Below are 18950 nucleotides of genomic sequence, written 5' to 3'. Positions count from 1 at the left end.
TTGGCACCCTCGCTCCAGCCTTGGAAAATTTTGGTAATCACTCTTTTGTCTCTGAAACATTCCCCTCTCCCATTATGAATTCCCTTGTGCACCTCCTCCTCCAGTAGCCGTATGCTGATCCTACCTGCCCAGCAAACTACTCCCCAATCTCCATCACCCATTTCCTGGGCAAACTGTTGGAAAAGCTGGCCATCTCAGAGCTTACTCTCCACACTGAATCTGTTAGTGGTCTCGATGATCATCAGTCTGGCTTCAGAGCTGCCACAGGGATGGAAACTGCTCTCCTGAGCACCCCTGAAGATCTGCTCTCCTTGATCTTTCCTTTGCTTTCGCTCATTCCTGACTGTCTATCCACAATTCAGGATTGGTGCGCCTCCAACAATATCTGCCTTAAGTAAGATGCAGATCCTTCTCATTGGGACCCCTGCCAATGCTTTCCTTCTCTCACTCTGGCTGCCCACCTTGGGCACTCTTCATTTGCCTTCCTGCGAGGCAAAAAACCTTGGTGTCATCTCCGACTCCACTCTCTCTTTCTCTCCTCACATCTCGGACGGCACCAAAAAGTCACACTACCAGCTGCACCTCCTCAAAGGAACTCTTCCCTTTCTCGCGTTTCCCTAGAAGCTCACTGTCTCTCGAGCCCTGGTTCAATCTGCCTTCCTCTGCAACTAATCCAGAACAGGACTTCAAGACGTATCCTTGGCCTCAAGCCCAGGGACTGTACCTTTTCAACCTTGAAATCTCTCCACTGGCTCACATTGGCTGCAAGGATCAAGTTCAAGACCCTTTGCATTGTCCACAAGGCTTTCTGGGGCTGGGGCTGGGGCCCACACTATATCCAATGCTCTCTTCCAAAATCCCTTCCGTCTCAAGCCCTTTGCTCAGCTACCTCCAACTCTCTAAAGGTTAGACACTTCTCCAGGCAGAGAGTGGAGGGGTTAGAACTCTCTCCTCTGCAGGTGCCTCCCTCTGGAATGGCCTCCCTGCCCCTCTCAAACTTGAGCCGGACCACCTTAAGTTCCAGAAGCAGCTCACATCTTTCCTCTCCTCCTCTGCTTTCTCTCTCTCACTCCCCTGCTGACCTACCCAATCTATTTGTCTGCTGTATTGACTGGTTGCTTGGCCACCCTCAGAGTCTCACTGGGTACTAGGCTCTTTCTTGATCAGTCACCCTTGCACTGACTCTGGGCCTACCGCAGACTTCTGGGCTGAAACTGTAACTATAGTCCTTTGTTCTCTTTGCACTACCCAGAGCCGCGCTGCCCTGGCTGTTGTTTTCTCCTCCCCTCTCCCTTGCACTCCCCATCCCTCTCTTTCCCCTTGCACTTCTAGCTCTCGCACGATCTGAATGACACAAGGCATAGTAAGATTGTCTTGTGTTCTCTCTTTTTTCCCTCTCTTGTCTGTTGTGCCTAGAAACACTTGTGTACAGGCGCATTATAAATGACTTATCATATCATATCATACAACATGTTCCATGTATAACATTCTGGCAAACATGCCTAACTGGTGCCTAACTCTTGGCAAAATGCTGCAATTGTCCCCATTTACAAAAAAAGACGGAGCGATGATCTGGGGAATTATAGGCCAGTATCTTTACAGGATAGTGTAGGGAACTTTTTTGCTAGAGTGATTCATGAATTACCTCAGGCTTGGGTAGCGCAGGAGGGCATAATTGACAATATACAGGCAGGTTTGAAACCCAAAATAAGCACTGTGGATAATGTATTCCGTGTATATTTCAGTGTACAGAAGTACACAGTTTTGAGGAACATGAAGCTTTATACAGGGTTCACTGACCTCAAAACTGCTTTTGATGATGTTCCACATGATCAATTATGGTCTGTATTGGCCAAAAGGGGGTTTCCAGGTAATCTCCTGCAAATCATTGAATAGCTTTATTCTAATAACAGAGCTTCTGTGTGTTGGGGTCTGGGTGGTAAACTCACTGATCCTTTTTGAGTGACAAAATGGGTGAAGCTGAGTTGTGTTCTCGCCCCTCTGTTGTTTTTAATCTACATAGATGAAGTCATAAGATATCTTAGTTTAAAATGCCTGGATCAGCTAAAGTTGGGGCATGAAACTTTTTTTCCCAATGTTGCTCAGTGCCAATGCCGCTGTGCTTCTGTCGACATCAGCAAGGGGCTTGGGGACCACATTGGATGCATTTGTGGAGAAGTGTACAGAGCTTCAGTTTGTGGTCAACACTGGGAAAACTAAATCCCTAGTTTTTCGGCCCAAGTTTAAACTCACCCTGAAGACCAATGGTTCTTTCTTAGAACAAGTTCATTGTTTTGACTGCCTGGGCGTTAGATTTAATGAACAGAGTCAATGGATTTCGCAATTGTTTAAATCCTGTTCTGCCTTTGTAAAATATGGTGTGGCAATTTGGAAATGTTTCCTTAATCATGGGCGAGGTTCCGTTACTCCCCTGCTTAATACGTATGTTGCACAGGCAAAATCTGCAGCTCTACATGGAGCAGGCAGAAACCTGGGGACATCTTGTTAATGGTAATCTGGGTTTAGCTGAAAGAGCTTTTTTGAAACGTCTGTTGGGCATGCCTTCTATATGCCCGAGTTCCCCCCCTCTATCTACAGTTGGGCCTGAGGCCGATAAATGGCGATGCAAGCCTTCAGCCAGTCCTGTTTTGGCTCAGAATATGGACAGTTCCTGAACTCGCTATTTACTGTGAGGTGGTTGTATATATTCTGAGTTATGAGAGGGGTAAGTCTCTACCTTGGGTTGTGCATTTTAAGAAATGTTTGATTCACTTAAATCTAGGTGATTTATGGTACAACCTTTCGGCTATCACAAAAGGAGGTATAGAATTGGTAAAGACAGTGGGGGTCATTACGAGTTTGGAGGCAGCAATGGTGCTACTAGCGCTATTAGCGCCATGACTGCCTCCAAACCCGGGTCCGTGTCCGGTGTCTCTGAATGGGTATTTACCGGGTCATTCCAACCTTGGAGGACCCGGTAAGTCCCCATTCAGAAAACCATTCCATATTCCCATTTGAGCCCCCATAGGGCTCAATGGGAATGGGGAAGGAGAAAATAACGGTCCAGCTGATAGCGGGTCCGTTATTTGCTCCATGGTCCCTTAACGGGTCCTGCTAAGAACAGCTGGTCAGACCAGCCATTCCTGGTGGGATCCGCTAAGGGACCCCGGAATATGGCTGTAGGGGGTTAACGGCACCGGCATCTTTACCGGTGCCGTTAACCCCCTACCGCCATACTCAGAATGAGGCCCAGTGTTTCATGAGGCAGCTGAATTTAAACTGGTTAATGCGTGCAGTGTTTTAGTATTTGGTGAGTCATATCTGACTGATAAGCATTCTCTGGGACTTGAAGAAGATTTAGATATGGTAAGTCTGCCCTTTGTATATGAAATGCAGGCTAAATGTATTGAATTTGGCATGTTATCTCAAGGAAATGGTCTTTAACTGGAAGCGACTTATGTCTAGTGTGTGGCTCAGCAAAGGAGTCAATAAGCCACTTCCTGTTCTTGTGCCAGGGTTACCAAGTAGCCTGAGGCAGGTACCTGAAAGTGGTCTGTAACGCTCAGAGCGTAAGATGTGTAAACCAAGCACTTTCATTGTTTAAGCGATCCAATGACTTGGACATTGTATGATTATGATTGGCCATTTATAACGCGCTTAATACCCAGAGGTTTCTAAGGGAGGACCCAGGGATCGAACCTGTGTTGCTCAACGTCGTCTTGCTCCCAAGCCGAGCGCATTGCCCGTTACATCCATCAGGCTAGGTGTATACAATCTAGACTCCTGAGGATCACGGATACAGGGAACTATTCTGCTAATCCTTTTTGATGCTGTATGTATGTATCTCTGTTATCATCTTCTCGCTGTTCACCCGTGCAGACTGAAGTTTGCTGAGGGCTTTTGATGTAGAATGATTTGCACTTCCATTCTGATCTTCTTTGTATTTGCACTAATGAAGGTTTATCAACCATTTTGCAGCCCAGACTGCTTTGTGTATTGCATATTTTCATGCGATGGCGATGAGAGTATTTATTGGGGCCCGCCTGAATTCCCACGCATCTGCAGGCTTAGATAGCTACTGCTTTTTTTTTGCACATGGCTTAAGTTTGTACATGCTTGCTGGTTCGGATTGGCACGCCAGTTTGTACATTATCCATAGCTGTTTAACTTGTCATGAATTCACAGTCAGTTTACCTCGTTTATTTACACACCTGCCATATGATGAGGGCTAATCATCGCGGTCTGCCCTATTATCTGTTTGTGTATTGCTATTCGCAGGCCTTGTGTAGGATAGAGTTGAATGATTGTGATTTCACTAATCATTCATTTGGCACAATCTTGCAAACATTAGGTATTTTTATTACTTTATGTTGTTGTCTAATATTAAAGCTGTATTCATTGGTAGTATTATATATTTATTGTATACTATGTGACTTTTTATATTGTTGAATGTTTTACAATGGGTATCATATATTGTTGGCAAATGACAAAACTCGAATAAAAGCTTATGTCGAAAATGCTACATAAATCACACATCATTACCATTATCTACTCAACTATCTGCCCAAATGGCCGATAGCGCTTTACTTCTCTCAAAGTGGAGATTTAAAGTAAAGAGACAAGGCGTGTTTGCTTTATTCTTCACGCTGACACTACGCTTTGAGAGTGATACAAATTGCATGGAGGCTACTAGCACCATGCAAGGGCAAACGTTAAATGCCCCCTGCATGGCATTACCATTTTTGTATTTTTAAATAACCCACAATTTCTAAAGTGATCACATTTGTATTGTAGTGTTCTCTATTAGCAAAAACAAAGAGTTTTCTATTGACTGTTTTTTGTAATCCCTGCACCATAAGGCTGGTCTGCCCCTCTCATAGTTGCGAGAAGACGAGACCCATCTGTTTTTGAGAAGGACCTTATCTGAAGTTTTGCTGCTGGTCCATCCTTGCACTACTTTTCAGATGCACACAACTGTGCAATCTCTGCACGTCTATTTTTAACAAATGGGCGCAATGAACAGACCCATCAAAAACACGACAAAACAAGAAATGATACAACGTGACCACATTTCCCCTCGCATTATGGGATCAGGAGTGGAAATGCTTCTATTTTATAATAATTATTATCACATTTATTTTGCTAGTGTTAAAAAAGAAAATGCTTCCATCCTTTTTGTCCTACAAAATTACCACATTTCTTTTCAGGCTCTCTCAAGCAGGTGTGTCGTATGCACCATTTTTTGGAATCTTGTATCTTGCAAGAGACACAGTAATCTATGTTTTACACCACAAGTGACCCTCTTGGATTTGACATAAACCCTAAAACTGTATTCTATAACTGGAGGAACCTGATCCTTTCAACATAATATTCTTCTGATTGAGACAGATGCCCGTCATCTCTCTCCTTCTCAGCTCACATCACAGACCTTGCCAAGAAAGCCCACTTTCAGCTCTACCTCCTCAGGGGCATTCTCCCTTTCCTCACCTTCCCTCGGAAACTCATTGTCTCAGAGCTCTGGTTATCTCCAGGCAACATCCTCTTCCTCAATCTTCCTCTTTCTTCTCTGTGCCCTCTCCAACTAATCCAGAATATGACTGCAAGGTTTGTCCTTGTCCTCAAGCCCAGGGACTGCATCTCTCCAGCCCTAAAATCTGTCCACTGGCGCCCGCTGGCTGCAAGGATCAAATTCAAGACCCTCTGCATCACCAACCAGGCTAACTGGGCCTGAGACCACGCTACATCCCATTTCCCCTCCCGAAACACATCCCAGTTAGAATCCTTTGGTTCTCTAGCTCAAACTCTCTGCAGGCCAAACGATTCTACAAGCAGAGAGTGGGGGGTAGATCTATTTCCTCGGCAGGAGCCCTCCTCTGAAATAGCCTGCCTGCCCCTCTCAGAATTGTACCAGATCTCTTAAAGTTACATAAACTCCTCAAAACCTTTCTCTTTTCCTCCTCCTTCCCTCTCCCCTCCCCTGCTAATATGTCCCTCCATTGCAAGGACTGCTGCCTGGTCCTTTCTGTGTCCTATTGGGGCCAGAATATCCCCCGGCCAGTCTTCCGCAGCATCCCATGACTGGCACTTGCCATCGGGCACCTCTTCCTGACTAGACTACTGAGTTTGGTCCACCCCTGCTTCTTGCACTTTTTACCCCTACCCCTGCCTCCCTGCGCACTTCCCTCCTTGCGCTCCTCTAGCACTTACCCTGCCTCCTCCCTCGGGCATCCTCCCCCCAATGCACTTTAATTACTGCACTTGCACACTCTGAACATCACAAGGCCTAGCAGGACCGTTTCTTGTTGTTTTATCCTCCTCTCTTCCCCTCCCCTTTTGTCTTGCGGTGCCTGGAAACACTTATTTTGTACGTCTGCCTGACATTTTCATGCAGGTGCACAACTAATGGATTCCTATTGGATCCTCCTCGGTTTAACACCTGGTCAATACCAGGTGGATCGCATAGAAATCCATTGTAAATACTGCCTTAGATGCATATTTGAAGGCAGTCTTTACATTTCCATGAGACAAGGTGGAAAAACAAAAGAGTAAAATGGAGTTTGCCTTGCATGTGAGTGCTGTCTTTGGTGGACCTCTTCATGCAGTTAACACATTAAGGCTGAACATGTCGCTACATTATTGCAGGGTATGTATTACCATTAAACTGCTTTCCTCTCATGTTCTTGATGATATGTCACAACACATACATTCTTATGTATGAACATGGAACAAATAGGGGGAAATAGACCACCCAATGGAGAGAAAGAAGGTATAAAGTGAGAAGGAAAGAAGACCGGACCGGAAAGAAGTGAATGGAACTAAGCAAAGGATGAAAGTGTAGGAATTAAACTTGAAAGAAGCTATAAGTTGAATGGAAAGACAGCAATGAAAGAATGAAAGCAAAGGTGATACCTGCGGTAAGAAATGGCCATTAAGGCAATAACAGGAGGAAAATACAAAAGGGAGGGAAAGAAAATAAGGGCAAGCACATAACTTTGGACATATCTAAAGGGGACGATTGAACGAAAAAGTATGAGTACAAGAGGAGACGGAGCTTTTGAGTCAGAATCCTCACAACGTGATGTACAAAAGAGGATACAAATGCAATGTGCATTTGATGAATCATAATTAAAGGTGAAAGGAACTGATTAACACAGTAAGAAACTGAAAAACAGAAATCAAATTGGTCAGTGTGGATTTCTGAGGCTTGTAATGAAAAATGGAGCGTAAAAATGCAGAGATTTGATAATAATGTTACATTATGATGTTTTTACTAGAGCAGGTGATCTTACTACGGGGCAGGGAAGCAGGGACACATTTTTGAGGTGCCAGTGATTTGCTATTGGAGCAGGAAAGCTGATTGGCCTTTGAGGACAGATGAGAAAGACATGGCATGAAAAGATATCTGTGTCACAGAAATAAGAGGGCTTGAAGTGGTGTCCCCTGTAAAAGGCCATCGCCGGAGGACGGCGGATAGGAAGGCAGAAGTGTGGAGGGAGTAGGTCAGGTGCTGAAAGGGTGGCGGGTGCGCTGATCACCAGCAAAAATGGTAAGCTGAAGGCCAGGGATCGATGTTCATGTACCGAAGAACGCTCACCTACGGTGACATGGCCCGCACTGTTTGTTGCTATTATCATGTCTCGTCGCATACTCCAAATGTGAGAAGTACTTGGTGAAAGAGCAATGTAAAATTAACTGATCAATATGTCTAGAAAGGTTACAATTGATTACATATCCTAACAACTGGAAATGGCAAACAAGCCTACGCAGTATTCTTCCACTTCAACAGCAAAGGAATTCATTTTAGCACCTTCTGTGGAATCACATGCTTTATGTTCCACAGCAGAGAGATACCACCAACTCCCCTCCGTGTGTCTACTACTGCCTGTTAACCTTTTAACTGCCATGGGTCCCCTCCCCCCCAGTGCCAATACCTTTTTTGGTGATTTCAGTATTTTACCATGCAAAGCCTTCTAACATTTTCTCCTTCATTAACCCCTTAAGTGCCAAGGATACCTCGTCCTTGGCACTTATTAATGGGACCTTGAAGTACACGCCCTAATCATGTGGGGTTAGAGGAGTGCTTTCTCCATGATCAGTATCTGGAGGGACTGCCAGATATCACTGTTTCGAGGATGACTTACATTTTCTGTCGCTTCTCATCATAAGACAGGATCTTGGTCACATCCCAGTTGCCAGATGTGATGGACTGTAAATTGTCATGGGTGGTATTGTCCTGAGGAAAACAAAAAGGAATACGTCAAGCTTTACCAAACATCATTATGCAAGAACTGAGTTGAGTACAAAGATTTGATAGAAAACAGAAATGTAATTGTAAAAGTGGATATTACCTTACACCGGACGTGTTTGCACTGATTTGTATGGCATTACATTGTAGCAGACCCGCTGCATGCTCCATGCACCAATCGGCCAATTGATAAGTCTTGTAAACAAACTTGTTTTCTGAATTGTTAAAAAAATTGTGACCATACGTGTAGTGTCTGTAGAGGCATTGCAAAATCGCCTGTGTTATTGGTGTGTCGCTCATGCAAGATCATGAGTAAACAATAGCTACACAGGACTGACTTGGAACGTGCAGAGGCGCCCCGCATACTCTTGCAGACATGTGGCAAATTCACGTGAATATAGCTCAAAGATAATATGCAACTGCTGCACACAAGATCTTTAATCATATGCAGAACAGGTGTAAAAGCAATATCATTTGTCTAGTTCAGTGGGTTTAAAGTTTTAGAAGTCATAATGAAATTTTATTTGGAAATGCAGCATCAAGATACTGCACAGATCAGTTGTCACTGCAAGATTCTAGAGCTTTGCGGGACTTGCATTCAGAGTGTTCCACGTGTTTCGATTACACGTAGTTGTCAACAAAGCTGCATCAGGACTTGAGCAATGTGCATCCGCACACGTATGCTGAATTCCACATTTGTAAATTATCACAAAATCTGGAGTCGAGTACTGTATGTTCCTGCACAAAGACAGTGCACACTTGATTCATAGGCTATATTTCTACAGTGTACCACCAGAGGCTTCTGTCATTTGCACCAACAACAGATTTGCACTAATTAAAGCACACTTAACCCAGGGGTTATTTCTGACCTGTGCATGAAATGCATGACAAAAGTGCAGTTGAGTAATTGACCGGCATAAGTCATCCAATGTTTATTTTGGTGCCAACTACAGGAATAATATACACTACTCCACAGCATCATCTGTTTAAGACAGTCTTTAGGGGTTCAAACCTCACAAACAATGAACACAAAGCTGTCGTTACCACAGTTACACCAAAGCATTTGAAGCACTGCAGTCCCTGCCCTTGCCCGACACTGATGTAAAATGTCCATTAAGAGCCCATTTTTCACTGCCATGTCTTTGAAACCAAATGTCAGCGAATTGTCATCCTCTCGGGCCAGATTACAGAAAATTGAGACTGGCACAAGTGCAATATTGCACGATATTCCCAGAAAGGCAAAATTGTCCTAGTGCAAAATATATGTTTTTGATGTATTTTTGCACATTCCATTTTATCAGCAGGGCTACCTTTGAATAGATGGTTGTTCTACTTCTTATAACATGCCCTTATGCATTTGCACCAGTGTAAAGTTTCCATAATCCGACTGGTAGTCTAAGGCTGATTGCATATATCAGTTTGTTTAATGCCTCATTCACAAATGTGCTGAATAGATCACATCAATTGGGCCACAAGAGTAAAGAGAAGACATACAATTGAATAAGGCAATGGGAGTGGGAGAAAGAGTGAGACTTCACATGTCAGAATAAGAGTACAAAGCGTAGTGTAGATTGATTGCCTCCATGTTTTGTTAGCAATGGGTTATGGAACAGACTGGGTTTTTCAGAGATGAAGCATGGTGTTGTTTGCAGGTTATCACGAGGAAACCCAAATAAGTTTCGGCTCTAGGGTGAGGGTGTTTACGTGACAGTGTTCCCGAAGCAACCTTTTCTCAACTTTGAGGTAGGTGAGGAATGGGAATGCGAGGTGATGACTAGCCAACAAAGAATTTCAGTAGGGATCAGGGGACATGGTCCATGCAAAGTAGGGACGGTAGAGGCCTTAAATATGGAACAGTTGTACGCTCATGTGTAGTTTAGGTCACAATTACATCTAAATCAACCAGACCTTTTCTTTTACATTTTTAAAAACAATGTGTTTATTGAGTTTATTTGTATTTCATGCCAATCTATGTGTTTGAGTTGATCCTAACAATGTCAGCTTTGGCTTTAAAAGAATTGATAAAAGTAACTTCAAACAGTTTCAAATTTGACAGGTAACAATATCAATAAAGTTGCCTTACCTGTGAAGAGAACATCGTAATATGGTAGAACTTCCCTCGTCCCGCTTGTGGGATTGCACGGACGAAGAAAAACCTCCTTCCATCCTTTGAGATTATGGGTTCTTCATTCTGTGAATGCCAATGTCATGAATCATTTATGATGCTTCGGAGGAGAGAGTGGTGAAGCGCATCAAATACGATTTAAATGCTCTCATAGCAGAAGGGAGGGCAGACAGTGTAGGATATCAAATAATGTATAGTGATACCAGTGAACATTACACCAAATTCTAAAAAGGCTCAACAGAACCCTCTGCAAACCAATGTAGTCATGAGAATTGGATGAAGGCGATACTGTGGTTGTTATTCGAGTACAAGACATTGGACTAGCTCATTATTTTACATGGTTTGTAAAACTTTTTATCAAGCTTTTCCAACTTGTTTTAAAATGTTTCTCACTATACTTGACATGTTGAAAATGTTCTGACCCTACTCAGGGACTATGACATATTTCCACACAGTATTGGATTTCAACACAGCCAGTCTGCTTTCTTGTGGCATTTCTACATTTGATTAATGTCAACTCTATTTGCCTCAGATGTATGTACAATTCATTCCAGTAAATAAATCAATAGTGTCAGTTGCCTAAGACTGAATTCACCTGCTTAAGTCATGAAACAATTGAACTACAAATTCATGGGGCATTAGGGAAGGTATAATATATGATGCTATTGCACTAGCACATTCCATAGTTAGGATTACGCCAAATTGTCTATGGGGTTTAAGAAAACACATTTCTAAATAACGTTTTAACATTCTGATAAACTGCCACAGTAAATCTTGGAGGAATCTGACTCTACATGGAATATTTCATGGAAGGGCTTCATGTTTTAGAGAAATGTTGTTTTAGGTGCATTTTCACAGGGCTTTCCCCTAAGAAAAAAAACAAAAACATTTTTGCCCCAAATATCTGAACGGTCTACTTCCAATTTTTAGATTTTTGGCAAACACCTAGAATTATAACGATAGGGTGACTTAAAAATGAACATTCAGCTATGCAATTTTGAGATATTTAAGTTTTAAGATTTAATTATAGTTAACACATGCATGGAATGAATGCCCATCTTCTCTATGAACTGTAGATATACGTGTAGAGGATGCACATTTCATACATGTACACTACTATACGTATGGAAACTCATCTCATGACTTTGATGCAAGTGTTCATATGTATAGGAGGATGATAAGAGATGTAAAGTGTATACATGGATGAAATGTGAAACTCCTTTATGCCTCGTATATGTATAAAAACCCACGTCAAAGTCAGAGCTCACTTTAATGTGACTTTTCATAGGTATAAGGCAAGAGTGCACAACACACGGCCCTCCACATCATGATTCATGGTCCTCCAGGGCAGTGGAATCCAAGAATTGTGCGCACCCTTTCCTGATAATTTCCTCTCTTGACGTTCTAGAGATCTGAAGCAATATGGAAATGGCACAGAAGCAAATCACCAAACCAAGTGTTTCATAAATGTAGGCATTGCTTAAATTATACAGTAAAAAAGAAGTGCGGCCTTGAATTATGGACAAACAGAGAATGCAAAGTGTTTGCCAAATGGACTTCCGTTGCAGAGACTTTTTCCAAACATTTTTACAATCTCCTAAAGCACACAGCACTTGCATTTCAAAGAGACAGCATTTCAAATTCTGCATGCATAAAACATTTTTTTCTTCAGATGCTAGTATTTCGTTTTTGGCATTGTAGTTATGATAAACATCACAGTTAACAATGAACATGGTATTGGATAAGTGAAACTGTGTCCTTAATGGTCTTTAAATAGTGACCCAAAATAAAACACAATCAGTTAGCTCAGTACATTTTAGCAGTAATATTGTCAGCATCCTTGTTTTGTTAATCTCAGGCCTCAAGTACTTTCCTCTAGCAAACATTAATGTTTTCAATATGTTCATATGAAACATTGCAGGATTTTCTCAGAAAATGAAGAAATAGAGTGATGAAGTCAATAAATGCATTTCAGAATGCGCCTTTCCTCTCGCTTCATTTGGACATTTTTCTCATGTGGAAAGCCTGCAGACCCCCTTAGGTAGTTCGGCCTTCCCACTGTACGCTTGCAAATTACATCCGACCCTCCAGCAAAACCAGTTGTGCACCCCTGGATAAGGTGTTTAGGCCATGTGCATTTCATATGCATTGTATGTGCATACACTCGCATGCCAGACACTTGCACATGAAACACTCATATACCTTACACCACACCCTTACACAACGCACTGTTATGCTGCACAATCTCAAGCCATGCACCCATAAGACATGCACTCTTATGCTATGCCCTCTTATTCCATGCACAATTATGCCACTCTCTAATGCCACACACTCTTATATTTGCTTTTACCCCACATACTATCATAACATGTGCTTGTAAGCCATGCAATGTTATGCCACATGCTCATAGGGCACATGATCTTATGCCACACACACACACTTATGAATTGCTCTCTGATACCATGTGATCTTATGCACACCCCTATGCCACACACTCTAATGCCATGTTCTTTTGTGCCACAGCCACCACACTTCTCTTGTACCGATGAGGCTAAAATTTACAGATGAAATCACTTGTACATTTTTGTATGAATGTGACCATAAGTATCTCTTATAACAAAATTGTGCCATAAGATATGCTTGCACGGTACCCATAAGCAACACATGTTTTTATCTGTAACCACTATGCTTGTAACCAGCTCCTAGATGCCTGCAGGCTCAGTGCATTCAACAAATGTCAAAATAAATAACTAAATACATTCTCATATGTCACGTGAACCTATGCCACATGCTCTTATGATACACACTTACACCACACACTTACGACACACATTCGTAAACCATGTGCACTTACACCGCACACTGTAATGTCACACAGTCATATGCCACACACTTATGTCATACACTCACACAGCATACACTGATATGCCATGAACACATGCACTATCACGCACTGAAACTCATTCACCAAACACCTGTATGCCACTCATACACCTTAAGCACATACGCCATACACCCTTTGCCATACCCTCACTGACATATGCACATGCATCATATACTCATATGCCATGCATTCATACCCCATACACACATGTACACACACACACACACATGCCACACACTGCACACTCATATCCCATTCATACACCAGTCACACACCATACATTCATGCACCATACAAACATGTCATAAATAAATATGACATGTAAGCATACCTCATACGATGAAATGACAAGTGCCATAAACACCTATGCCATATGCAATTCAGCCATACACTCCTAAGCAATACAACCATATGTAATACATACAAACACAAGGCATATAGGATTTACACTCATAGACCATATGCTCAAACACTGATATACTCATAGCCATACACTTACATAAAATACACTCATATGATATACACTCATAAGCTATACGCCATATGCCTCACAAAATGCACAGGAATAAAATAGAAAAAAATAAACATTTAAAAAAAAGAGTTAAGGTTACTCTACCAAAAAGTGAAGTCTCCAAACAGTAGAAATTACAATATTAAGTAATTTCTTTCATTGTTTTTTTATAACACGCCTAATGCCATTCCCGAGTTCGGGTGGTCTTGTTTCCAAGACCAGCGCGTTGCTCCTGTGCTAACCTCCATTCACAGAGAAAGTTGCAAACAAACACTCTATACCACTACAAACTCAACCATGAAGCCCAAAGTATGAAGACTCCCTCCAAACCATTACAAATCAAACCTTACTTCACATATTAGTCAGGTTACATCAATATCAAGGTTGTATTAGTAGTGATTTGGTGTGAGCGTTTGTAGACTTTAACTGTTGTTCGAGTGACCTTAACTCTTTTTTTTTAAAAGTTATTGTTCTATTTTTTCTACTTTATATAGCATTACTTGTACAGTTAAGTGATTCTTCTGTTCATGCATGGTGTCTCTACATCCCACACTGCACCCACCTTTTAGCCTCCATCATTCTATTGGCTCCCCACTGCCTATCCCAGGTCTACACAGTCTCAGCAGCTCTCAGCGTTATATCCTTTACTGAATTTCTGTTTACCAGTCACACGGTCAGTTGAATATCTCCGTAGGTAATGCGGCAGGTATAGCAGTGCTGCAAAACCTTTTCTCTGGATTTCAGTTTGTGATAAGTGAAGGGCAACTTATCAAATGGGTAAGTTACTAATTGTCCAACAGTTAGACATCTCAGGAATAAATACAGAACTAATGCGGATAACTAAATTAAATTAATGAGGACATATTGTTTATTTTGGTTTGATAATATTTGGGGAAGCAAAATGTAATAGAATGCAAGAGGAATATTGCTGCAAGGGTTACATAAAGCATGATTTTGCACATGCACGAATGACATTCATGCATGTACAATTGCATTAACACCAGCACAAATTCAGTGCAAAGGCATGCTCCGCGGCACTTAAGCATTTGCACATGCACACATAGCTTTTGGGCTGTCACACATCCATGGTCTCACACTCATTGTTCTATGAGCAGAGCAGACTGCTTTCTTTCTTCGTAGAGCTTAGGGGTATGCTAAGAAATCTTGCAATGGATAGGGTAGCACAGAAAGGAAAGAAGGGGTGGGACAAGGTCAGCGAATGAGATCCTAGGGACAGGACTCGCCAGCGACGATGGGCATGACGGGATAGGGGACAGTTTCAGGGCCACACTGCGAATGGCCCAGCAGAAAGTGCAGGGTTAGACTCCCAGCTGAAAGCCAGACGGTGAGTGGGGCACATACTATGGGGGTCTGCCACAGGGACAGGTTGTAGCAGGGTTAATGTAATATAAACTTATGGGAGAATTCACTGTGCTTAGAAACCACAGCCACTGAAAAGCTTCCAAAATTAGTTTATTCCTTTCGCCTGTTTGATGGCCAGGGTAGTCACCTCATCTCTCTGGAGAGCAACACAACGGGCTCACGGGCAATTAGACGCCAGCTGAGGAGAGGGCAGTTTTAATTTGAAGGCTTTATTGGTTCTCTTTCATAAATGTTCTCAGCAGCACTGGATTTGGATAAGATCAACATCACTGTGGTGAATGGCTATCATGGACTTTGGTTTTTCCCTTGTTGCTGCTTGGCTCCTGCGGATGTAGCCTCACCGCCCTCAGTGTCCATCTGTAGCTTTGCCATGAGGCTCGGCACTCATGCCTGTGAGGGCTGACTTTGTGTGTGTTCTTCCAGGGCCTTTGTCAATCTTGCCACCCATTTGCGATTGTTGAACTTGTCATCAATGATTTTCAATTTTTAATGGGAGTTGCGGCTGAAGTTAGGGCATTAGCCAATGGCACCCAAGTCCATTATCAAGAGAGTATGCTCACGGCCTTGTGCATAGCCTCTCTCATACTGCGGTGTGAATGTCTTAAGTTCATTTGAAATGGGACCCAACAAAACAGAAATTGGCCCATAATGTACCTCAGTTGTGCTTACGATACATAGAAACTTTGTAATTATGTTATTTTTGTTTTATAGGGCTCTGTTGCTATGATGTAGAATACATTTCATTTTACTAATACTGTTGGTGCCAATGTTGCAACAACTGCTAAAGCTACCATTACAACTAATACACTGCTACTGCCCCGGGTATCAATATTAATAATATTACCAATTGTAGTTTTGTCCTCAAAATTCTGCCATACATTGCTCTTGCAGTCGTACCATGCCACCGTGTACAGTTTTGTTACTAGGTGCCATCTTGTCATTCAATAGTTGGTTTAAGTACCTGCACATGCATGGCCTGTCCAAAGCACACAAAAGTTAACTGTTTCTAGGCACATAAGCATAGTGGCGCACCTCATTGCCAGAACATTGGTGGTGGAAAAGTAAGAGGGAAACAAGTAGCCACAATTGCTGGGTGTGAGCCGCCGTACCCATGCTCTCCGTTATTCATTTTACAACTTTTTCTCATTTCTTTCATTTCACAAAATAATATTTTGTATTCTATATATTTTTTGGAACATATTTTATGGTGCACTCGACTCCTGCAACTTCATCCAGATATAAACACTTCCCCTACGTGTGTGACTAGCCCCCAAACAAAAACTATATACACACCGCTTGATATCAATGGGTCTTCTACTGCAAGTCAGACATTTCAGGAAATACAAAACAAGCAATACATACTAGTGAATTAGAATACAGTGGTATTATATTAAAAACTCAAAAGCTGTGTTGGGCAGGGCGTGGGCAAGCAAAGGATACTGGCTGAGGCCTAGGCTAGCAGTGCAGGCTGTGGAATTGGCAACGTCGGAAAATATAATCCAGTCAGTGATTAAACATAACCTTGCATCAGTCAACATGGACAAACTATGCCTCTCTCCAACGGTCTTTTTCTATGAATTTGTACAACTATGCTTCATGTACATTATTAATATAGCCTTATAGATACTGGGAGGGGTCATTATCGTGGGATAATGACCCACCAACCAGTTATGGCCCGAGCGGTAGTGACCCTTCCCGAGGTCTATAAGGCTATTAGCACATAGTTGTAATAGTAATAGATGTTTTGGAGTTTTCATTGTGACGTAAAAATGCTGCTTCAATAGACCAGGGAGTAAACAGACAAATTGAGTTAGTAAATGAAATGTGTTTTTTGGTTTATACTGGAGCTGGTTTAACATGAGCAGGCATTAGTATAAAATTTCTTTATAAGAAAGTGAAAAAAAAAAAAAAAAAAAAGGAAAGTGAAAGGATTTGTCTATGTTTTAGATGTTAAATAGGATATTCATTTTGATTTCCCTGCTCACTTTTGATGACAGAATTTTCAGAATGTAGTCAATGCCCATAGTTGTCTGCACTCTGAACGAACCCAGAGAGGGGGCAAGGAAAGAACAGAGATACCCAGCGCTTGCACTGGTATAAAGTGAGAGTCTAAAGGGCTGCGGGTGATTGGTACTATGTGTGTGTATTGCCCTACACTCCACAGTTAGAATCAGACATTAGATGAGGTTAACCAATCACACTGCGCCACACACTATGATTTATATGTACAGTTGTACATTTTTTAATTATTTCACACAATCAGCCTGACACGTGTTTCGAGACTTGGCTCTTCTTCTGAGGCAGAAAAACTTCTCTTTAATGCGCGAGTTGCAAGTTATACGTTCACAACTGATCAGATCAAACAGACATCTTATTCTCCCTTCGCTGAGCCTCCCTGTATTCAGTACAACGCCGAAAGGCAGCAATAGAGACCACTACGATTCATCGCAACAGTGAAGGGAGAATAAGATGGTTGTTTACCTGCTGTCACCAGTCCATGGTTGGGATGTGAAACCCTATTTTGTAATGAAAAACGATTTGACTACCATGCACTTCCTGTTCCCCATGGTAAAGACCCTGCTCCGAGCCCCCTCAGAGATGGAGGCCACCAGCTTCCCCCACCGGATAATAAGCTAAGTGCTACCCTGCACCTGCGCTTCCCCACCTTTTCAGATATGTATGCCCCATTTAAACTGCGCTGCTGTCCCACAGCGGCGCAGAAAACTGAAGTGTTACTGGTGCGTCCCCAATGCCCAAATAGCCACCATGGAAAGGGAGAAGGGACTACGAGTAGTTCCCTTCTCCCTGATCCATGGCGGACACTTCTTTTGTAGTTTTTGTTTTAAGTTGAGAAATGGCAAACACGTTATTCTCAACAACAAAAAAAAGAAAAAAACAGTGTTACTACCCCAGTAACACACTCCGTGGTACTAATAGCAATATTACCCTCACATGGGGGCAATACCAGGTCAGGTAATGCCCCAGGCTATCGTTAGAGCCATCGCTCGGGCTTCTAACTGGCCCAGGGCATTACATGGCACGTGCGTCACTGTTTTACTTCAGTGTGTTCAGAGGGATCAATTATGTATTAATCATGCATGTCCTTGTCCTATGGTGCTCGTGAAAGAATATTCTGTTGTTTCCCTATGGATTCTTGTTTTAATATTATGTTTGAGTGTCTTCCTTTATTATTCAAATGCAATGTGCTCTTGAACAAATGTGCAGTTTCTTTCCTGAACTGGACCACATACTATTTTCGCGGTATAAACAAACCCAATACTTTTATAATGTACTGCAAATATTGTGATGCTCTTATAATCTTCTTACCGCATTTCAGTGCTTTTATAATCTTCTGCACTATTTTTCAAACCTGTTCATATTCATACATTTTTTTTTTAGTGTTGGCCATTTTATGACATTTCATTTCACATTTACTATTATTTAAGTTAGGTCAAAATGCACTGATCAATATACAGTAACTGCCAAAGGTCTTACATGCAGCCTTGATGATTTTGAAGGGGCATAAGAACAGTATTTGGACAATATACTGCCAGTGGCCGCTGAAGTGTCACCCCATGCTATTTTAGATGTATATTCTTAGGAAAGCAATAAACCTCTGCCACGCTGTGTCACCTGCATTTCCGCTTCAAGCGGGAGCGTGTATATAGGAAAAACATTTTTTGCACAGATTACTTGGCAGATGGTGGCTTTATTTAATGGTTCACTCAACAATGTTCTCAGGAACCCACACATTCCCGCAATGAGTGTCTAGCTCAGGGGTGTTGCTAGGTCTGGAAAAGAT

General features: G+C 42.2%; 1 protein-coding gene across 3 annotated transcripts in view; it reads right to left on the bottom strand.

Moving 5' to 3' along the window:
* DPP6 (dipeptidyl peptidase like 6) overlaps positions 1–18950 on the bottom strand; it is a 2034493-nt gene that overhangs the window by 395103 nt on the left and 1620440 nt on the right. For all 3 annotated transcript variants that reach the window (XM_069647934.1, XM_069647936.1, XM_069647935.1), the window contains exons 13-14: positions 10329–10436; positions 8142–8233 (exon numbers count right to left, since the gene is read on the bottom strand). In XM_069647934.1, the coding sequence (XP_069504035.1) occupies positions 8142–8233; positions 10329–10436 (200 nt within the window). The remainder of the gene's footprint in view (positions 1–8141; positions 8234–10328; positions 10437–18950) is intronic.

Source organism: Ambystoma mexicanum, chromosome 2q (assembly GCF_040938575.1).
Source record: "Ambystoma mexicanum isolate Mex_15411 chromosome 2q, UKY_AmexF1_1, whole genome shotgun sequence".
Lineage (NCBI taxonomy): Eukaryota > Metazoa > Chordata > Amphibia > Caudata > Ambystomatidae > Ambystoma > Ambystoma mexicanum.
This window is presented reverse-complemented; position numbering and strand designations above follow the sequence as displayed.